Raw genomic sequence first — 8,604 nt, 5'->3', positions numbered from 1 at the left:
CACTATGTTCATCTCTCCAGAAAACCAAAATACTGAGTGACTCAGATAAAAATTTACACCCAAGTAATCACCAATTAATGAAAGTACATGTCCAGGACACAAAACTCTTTATGCATTAGGAGCATATCTTATCCAGAATAATTTGGTTCCATTTTTATATGGTATCAGTATGTTTACGCTTGGGTAATAAGAAGGCATTTTTTGTTGTGATATACAATCCAATATGTACCAAAGTAAGGCATGAATGAATTCAGTTGTCCTCTAAGTCATAATTCTGGAGTTGCAGGAAATGTCATTGCAAACTAACTTACCAAAAGGTGTTTATTAAACAATTATGTTATCTTTTCGACATCTGCATTATTTATTGCATTCATGCCTTACTTTGTCTCAAATCTATTTTTACATCTCAGAAAAGAGTACCTCCAGATTTTCCAGGGGTAAACATTTACCACCGTAAAATGATATTTAATCATTTTGGAGGAATTCTTTCAGGACATATGCAATATTTGTGTTCATAAGGACTTCTTAAAAAATGTGCAATTTTAGGTGTTCAGTCTTTCTGACTCACTCAGTAATTTAGATTTTATAAATCCACACACAACCATGTAATATTATTTTTCTTTCTCTGTACATGTTAATCTCCTTTTCTTCTATTCTCTTTCTTTCCTCTTGAGTCACTCGTCTTTCAATTTTTTTCAACTCTTTCCACCTCGTGTTTCATATCTTTGTTTTATTTTTTTCTCTCTTCCATCTTATTCCATTCCTTTCACCTCTTCCTTTTTCTCATCTTTTCACGGTCCCCACTCCTCATTTAATCTCTCTTTCCCCTATCTCCTCTCCTGCTCTTTTTCTCTCATATCATTTTCTATCTCTTTCTCATTCATCTCTCTCTATTTCACTTATTACTGGATTCTCCCCCTTCTCTCAAAAATACAATTACAACATTATTTTCAATAATAATCTGATTTGATTAACAATCTGAAAACCTGTTCTGAGTTGAAAATCTGGACTAGAGTTGACTTTAAAATGCAGCTGATATGCAACTTTGCCATTATGGCAACTGCCATGGTAACCTTGATTTTGATTAGCTGCTGAGCCCTGTTGCCATGGTAGTTGCCATAATGGCAAAGTTACAACAGTTGTAACCCTTTATGACATGGTCCCATGGTCTCAACACTTTATATATCACATTATCCAATATACTTCCAAACAAAACTCACTACATAAACCTGATAGATTTGTGTCGTCTACATATATCTGCAGATTGATTTATTGTCGTGGTTGTACACAGTTAACAGAACTTGACTGAAGAAATGGTGTAGATAGCAAGAACTCTGGTCAATCACCTCATTGATGTGTTGGGCTTGGTGTGTGTAATTAGTTCCTGGATGACATTTAGAGTCTATTCTCAAAGAGGAACTATTGAGGAGAGTCATTGAAGTCTCACGCATGATGTAAATGGATGGGCGTCTGAGGATTATGAAGTTGATGAATTGTTTTACTTGAGTGGGATGAATCTTGAGGAGTGGGTGGCACCGATACCAGGCCTACCGTGCTTCACAGGTTTGTACGTGATGCTGAACTCACCAAGGTAATGACCAATCATATCAGGCTAAAAGATACAAATGGAGAAAATTTATGCAAAGTTAAGTGTGAAGATATTTAAAACAACATTTTCCTGTATACATATCAATGATTTTTCTATCAGTGAATTTCTTTGGCACATTTGCAGATGTTTTCTTTAAATGTGAATAGCTAGACACCAGGAATCTTTCATGTAACCATATTGAATATCCCAACAAAATGTAATTCCTGTAAGTTGATAAAGAAGTTACATTTGTGACAATCGTATAAAATGGGTCTGTGAACGATTCAAAATAAAATCAATTCATGCAGTGTGCTTTACAATGGACCAGCCTCAGAAACGAGGAAAGAATCAGCAGTATATCAATTGATACTCTGATAGATATCAGCATCATTGACTGGCCAATAGTCGTTAATCCTTCCGATCACCCAATCACATTTCCTTTTTTCTTATAAAGTGGTAATAATATGTAGGTAGTTTACTTCCTTTTTTTTCAATGTGTAGTGTACATGTACATAGATTTGATAAAACAAAACATGGTCATGCTACATGTAAAACTAAATTTCTAGTCCTATCACATGAACTTGATGACAATAGATACAAGCTTGTAGCAAAGCAATGGCTCTGGTATTAAGTTCTAAATTTTCTACAAATATTTGTATTCAATTGGAAGGTATATATTGGTTGCAACAAAAGTTTTTTGTCATTTTTCAAAATTTATTCACTTGTATCAAGAATTAATGATAAATCACTTTTGCAAACCAAACTCACATCCACACAGATATTTTACTTTTTGCGAGGCTGAGCTGCTTAGAATATCAGAATTTTGAAAATGAGATAAGAAGTTTACAAAATTAGCTGATCAAAAAAATTTTTTTTTTTTAATCAAATGTCATTCCTAATATCCAGCTCTTGTCTTTTTTTGTACATTTTTCAGATAATGTACATCAAAGTGATTTCACAAGGTAGCTCAAAAAGCAAAACTGACCTTGATTTCAACTTGGTTGAAGACCTTGCCGTTGTAGACACCGACCATGCATCCAACCATCTCAGGGACAATGATGACGTTCCTCAAATGGGTCTTGACGACCTCAGGCTTCTCAAGGGCAGGGCATTCTTTCTTTGCCTTTCGGAGCTTCTTGAGGAGGGCAAGGGGCTTGCGCTTGAGCCCACGCTTGAATCGTCTCCTGGCACGGCAGTGGAGCAGCTCACTCAGTTGCTCACTGCGAATGAAGTGATAAATTAGGGTAAGGCATGGTATTGGAAATTAATTTCTGAATCTTGTTAAAATATGATATCCAACAACTCCGGAGCCATGTTTTGGTTGTTCAAAATTTGTTCAAATAACTTTATTTTCATGACGAGAGTAAGAAATGAATCAAGTACATGCTTCAACTGCGGCTAACGAAATTAAGCCCACCCCCCCGGAAGAAAAAAAAAGGGAAAAAGAAACGTTTCTCAACATCTAGGTAACTAAGTACAAACTGCACACAAGACCCTTACACATACCCCTCGTGATTAGATTTTTTTTAATCGGGTCAAGTAATTCTTTACACCATAAAAATACCTTCATAATTTTTACCATAATCATGTCCAGAGACATCAATAGAATTGGCCAAAACTTATGTAAAAAAAGTCTGAAAGCAGACTTATGACAAACCCCATATCTGGAGAAAATATTTCCAAACACAAACTTATCTTGATTAATAATATTCCTAACACAACCCCCATGAAGCAAACAAACATGTTTTTTTAACAACCATTCCACTGAAATGTTTATCTATGGACTACAAAATGAATTCTAGCAAATGGTTTCAAAGAATTGTATACCTAAGGCATACAAACACAAAATATGGATTCTTGAAAGTACTTTGCTAACTTACTTGGACATATCCAAGAGTTGATCAAGATCAACACCACGGAAGGTGTACTTCCTGAAGGTACGCTTCTTCTTTACCTCAACTTCTGCCTGCAAAATGAAATCAATCAGGTAGATTTTGGTCATATTTACAAATAGGTGAATGATGCAAATCATGGAACTATAAAACACATTGTAAAGCATTGCAAATTAATGAAAATGCAGAGTACCCCAATTTTCAACCTACATATATTATAATACACTAGGTTACAAAAGAAAGTCATCAAAACTTTCCAAGGGCACTGCACAAATCAAAATTTTAAATGACTGGAACAATCACACTGACATCCCCAGAGGATGTCCCGGTATAAGAGGGTATAATCAGAACAGTGTTTATCCGTGTGCGGCTGAGTGATTTACACGCAGACAAACACCAAGTTCAGATTATCCCCGCTTACCAGGACATCCCGGGGGGGGGGGGGGGGTGGCTGTGCGACTGTTCCAGTCATTCTAAATTTTTATGTTAATTTCGTGTAGCTTATTTGCGATTGAGCCAATCATTAAAAGATGCCAATGAAGATATGGTAATTAACTGGGAAGTTTGTTTTAATCTAATCTAATCTTTCTTTTGCCATTTTGTGACTGGATTCTGAAACTAATTGATGTGAGGGGCTATAGACTCTCAGTGAATGAACCAATCTCTTTAAGGACAAGTCCACCCCCAAAACAAGTTGATTTGAATAAAAAGAGAAAAATCCAACAAGCACTACGCTGAAAATTTCATCAAAATTGGAAATAAAATAAAAAGTCATGACATTTAAAATTTTGCTGAATTTCATTTAAATTATATGTATCCTGGTTGGTATGCAAATGGGGAGACTGATGACATCATCCACTCACTATTTTTGTATTCTATACAAGTATGAAATGTGAAATATTCTAATTTATTCCTCATCGTCAAATGAAACTACAATTAATTCCTCTCTGAACATGTGGAATTCGCATTGTCTAACACTATATGATTCAGTCAAGTTGGACTTTATTGTCAAATCTGTAAAAAATTAAATATTGTATAATTCAAACAATAAAAAACAATGAAATAATAAGGGACATCCACTGTCTCATTTGCATGTCACTGAGTTGTGCATATCACCGTTTTAAGAAAAATAAGCAAATCTTTAAAATGTAAGAACTTTCTTAGTTACATCCGATTTTGATGAAATTTTCAGTGTTATGCTAGCCTGATTTTTCTCTATTAAAATAAATATTTTTCTGGAGGTGGACTTGACCTTTAATTGATGACATGTGCTTAGTAGTTTATTGAAACTAGACTGTATACAGGGTGTTTCCATCTACTGACATCCGTTTTCCACATGTAATGAATATTCATTCAGTGTCTCAAGTATTTTTCACCAAAATGAGGCGTGGCCACATTCCCTTTCTGTGCTTGGCCTTATTGCTATTGAATATCAATTAGCCATCAATGCTTCTTCATGCGAGGGCAAGAATGAAAATACTTGCCAAGCCATCTGTAGCCAGGCGGCTTCTAGAGAGTATGAAAATTATTTACTGACGTACGCTTACTCTCAATGAAGCCAGGTATTCCTATCCATTCATGTGCGTGTAGGTAGCCAAAACCTGAAACTTCCCCCCCCCCCAGATTTCTACTTTCCTTCTAAAACTGAGATCTAGCCCTAAATCATGTAGGGCCTACATGGATGCAACTTCATTTCCGACATTTCTGCACCATTGATTTTACTTTTAAACAAGAATTCATCAAAAAATGAGAAAAATATCGTGACAAGACGGAAGAGACTTGCCCAAACAGGCCGATGTTTATGCCGCCATCTTGTTTCCTAGTATTGTTTTTGCCAACGTTACAAACGCATGTCTCAGGGGCGAAATTTTCGGCGGCCTACACCCACATGAAGTATGGATAGGAATACCTAACCAAAAGCTTCGATCTTGGTAATGTTGGTTGTTCAGCTGAACTCCATTGGATTCACTTACCAAATACAGAGACCGAAGTTTTAGCGCGATTTGTACAGCCTACAGGGGACTCAATGGCCATATGTTTTACTTAAGATCGGATAAAACGGGGAAGTGAATTTGCGCGACAGCCGAGGTAAGTCACTGTTTTTGTTCCTTTTAACTTAATTTTTCTCTCTGTTTTTTGGCAATTAATGCCAAGAGGGAATATTAATTTGCATTTTGGTCACGTTTATTTTGAAAAAATGGCCGGGCCCGAATATGCCAAGCAATGGAAAAATGCCAAGCCCAGGCTGAACAGTAGAGGCGCATGGCCAATATGGGAGACTATCTCCAAAGAGAGATTATCTCCAATATCATATATTGTAAATAATTTGGGTATCCAATTTCAGAGTCTCCAGGTTAGAAGACCAATTTCCTTTGTTTACATTTGCGGCAAAAGGATTACCTTGGCGGCAAATAAAAATGTGATAGGCAGATTCCTCATGTAAAATTACCCCTTTTCACCGTCTACTTCAAAAATTCACCGTCTACTTTTGTTTTGATAAGGATTTTTGTTGTCATCCACACACAAAACAAATGGGCTTCTGACCTCAGTGAGATAAAATTTTGGGTGGAAAAAATTATGCTTTTGTTGGTGTTGTTTCTTATGTTCTTTTCCAAAGCAAGTCTCCAATATGGGAGATTGTCTCCCCTATTTAGTATTGGAGAGTCTCCCATATTGGCCGTGCGCCTCTACTGCTGAACTCCAGAGTCCCACTCCCAGCCGCCAGGCTGGGCCTGGGGCATGTGGGGAAATGAACTTCTTTCCCGTTTACAAAATTGTGTGACGAGATAAAGTATTTTGGAGCAGCATTGTTGTCTCCAATACTTGGTGCGTGTGGGCCAATGGTATACCGTCCCAGGCTTCATGGGGAGCAAGCCTACGTATAGGCCTAGTAGAATTAGAAATAATTTTACTCCCCAGAAGCCTCCAGGCAGAGGTATTGTGGTCCGATGCACTCGTATCCGTGTAATGTTGATGGAAAACTGAGATTTCCATTACGCTACTTCATGGATCATGTCGTATTTATACCATTAATTGGATTAAAAAATGAACAAAAAGAAGATAGATACACTCATGAAATATTAGATAAACGGTATGAGTATTCGATTTCTTAAAAGGTAATTTGTGACAAAGGATGTTTAACGATTTTTTAATCAACATATATGTCCATACCATGGTTACAACTGCGAGACACGAAAAGGAAGCATTATATTACATCGCCCTCTAGTGATGACTTTTGGGTATTTTATGGCTTGAAGACAACAAACGCGACCAGTAAGTTCACTCAGACAAAAAGTTTGTTGTAAAAAATACCAGACAAAATAATAAAAATATACTGGTGAAAATTTCAGGACAATCCATCAAAGATAAAGAAAGTTATGAGGATTTTCAAATTTGATTTGTGATGTCATATAAGAGTAACTGCCCTGTATCATGTAATATAAAATGCATAAAGTTCATAAAGACAAAAAAAAAATCTTTCAGGAGTGGGCGTGATACTGAAGTTACAATGTAACCTATTTTGATTTTTCTTAATAAAATGACATTTCCTCGATATTTTTTTTTTTTATAGAACTCAAGATACTTGGGATGCTGCGAGCTCACATAATTATGACGTACCAAAGGAAAAAAAATCCAATACAATATTTTTTTGTTATAAGCATATTTCTCCTATATTTACAATAGAATTGCTATCAAGGTGAACTTTACCTTTAAGCATACATGGACAAAAAAAACCAGCTTTTAGTTTTAGCGGACGATCGGGGAAATGAGTTCCAGCCCCCCCCCCCCCCGTGACGAAAGCTGAATCCGTCCCTTGAGTTCACATCGGACTTAAAAACAGGACATTTTTAAGCACTTTAAATTTGTGGGATTATGAACGTATCTAACTAAACAATTCAATGGGCCTATACTGGTCGACCTGAAATTATATTCTGGGACTGGGGACTGTTTGTGGGAATTCATGAAGAAGATATTTAAATCAAATAATGCGAGCACGTATAGCGCGAGCTGAAATTAACAGTATAAAACCGTTATAAATACTCATATTGCTAGTAGAAAAATACGCATATAGCATAGGCCTAATTGATTTGAAAACCGTATTTCAACATGTAGCCCTCTCTCAGACTCAGACTAGCAAATTCTTAAATCACGCGTAGCGCGAGCAAATTTTCATTGCTATATAAAAGTGACTGAAAATCATAACACTCTCGAATTATTCATCTTCCCTTATTTCATTTATTTAATTTCTTCTTCCTCTTGTATTTGTTAATCCATTTTTTCTACACTCTTTCCTTTTTATACTCTCTACCCCACTTTGATGATATGATAATGATATGAAATTAAATTAATATATGGCACGGGTTTAAATCCTGGGGGATGGGGATATATCCCCTCCCCACAATGTTTGAAAAGGGGCCCGGAATGGCATACAAGATCCCCTTATTTTTCCAGTCAGAAAAAATAATCATCAAATAGTTGGTACTACTGATGATGAGTTGATTTATCTTTAAATGCAGTCAAAGTTTTTAAATTGGCCCAATTTTGCATTCTAAAAACGTAATTTTTTTTTGTGTGGTCGCTCGATCCTCCCCCGCACTCAATCTATTCTTACAAGAAAACAATAATTATAGTCCATGACAAATCCCTACATTTGGCTTATAACAAGGTTATATCCTCTGCAATATACGTTCATCTATGAATATGTGATTCTAATGTGATCACAACTTTGATCATGAACTAATCAAAACATACAATAAATATAATTCCGTGAATGGAGGAGGGGGAGGGGCCCATATCTTGGTATCTCTGTGGACATGGCGGAAGTGGAGGATAATTAACGTTTTCAAGTTTAGGGTACGATGAGCTATTGATGACATTGATCAAATTAATGCCGTTGATGAAACGCACATGTTTACTATTTCATCCACTTATAGGGGACTTAAAATCAAATCAATTAAAACCATGATGCGGTAATTCAATTATGAACTTTGCTCAAAATTCGGAAAGTTATATTATCTCCCAATTTAACCCTATAATTCTCCCGGGGGTGCCCCCCCCCCCTCTCGACAATTTTCGCGATATATCTGCTGCGCAAAAATGTTTGACCTCGCTGCTAACTGACAT

The 8,604-nt window shown here is 36.3% G+C and overlaps 1 protein-coding gene across 1 annotated transcript; it reads right to left on the bottom strand.

The window, feature by feature from the left end:
• Window positions 1-1,246: 1,246 nt before the first annotated feature.
• On the bottom strand, window positions 1,247-6,719 carry LOC121416132 (40S ribosomal protein S15-like). The gene is made up of 4 exons (XM_041609601.1): window positions 6,652-6,719; window positions 3,469-3,554; window positions 2,574-2,808; window positions 1,247-1,612 (listed from the first exon to the last, which is right to left on the bottom strand). The coding sequence occupies exons 1-4, from the start codon at window positions 6,652-6,654 to the stop codon at window positions 1,499-1,501; spliced, it is 438 nt and encodes a 145-aa protein (XP_041465535.1). The 5' UTR covers window positions 6,655-6,719; the 3' UTR covers window positions 1,247-1,498.
• Between the last annotated feature and the right edge of the window lie 1,885 nt (window positions 6,720-8,604).

This window comes from Lytechinus variegatus, chromosome 5 (genome assembly GCF_018143015.1).
Source record: "Lytechinus variegatus isolate NC3 chromosome 5, Lvar_3.0, whole genome shotgun sequence".
Lineage (NCBI taxonomy): Eukaryota > Metazoa > Echinodermata > Echinoidea > Temnopleuroida > Toxopneustidae > Lytechinus > Lytechinus variegatus.
The sequence above is the reverse complement of the archived record's forward strand: the minus strand, read 5'-3'. Positions and strand labels throughout refer to the sequence as shown.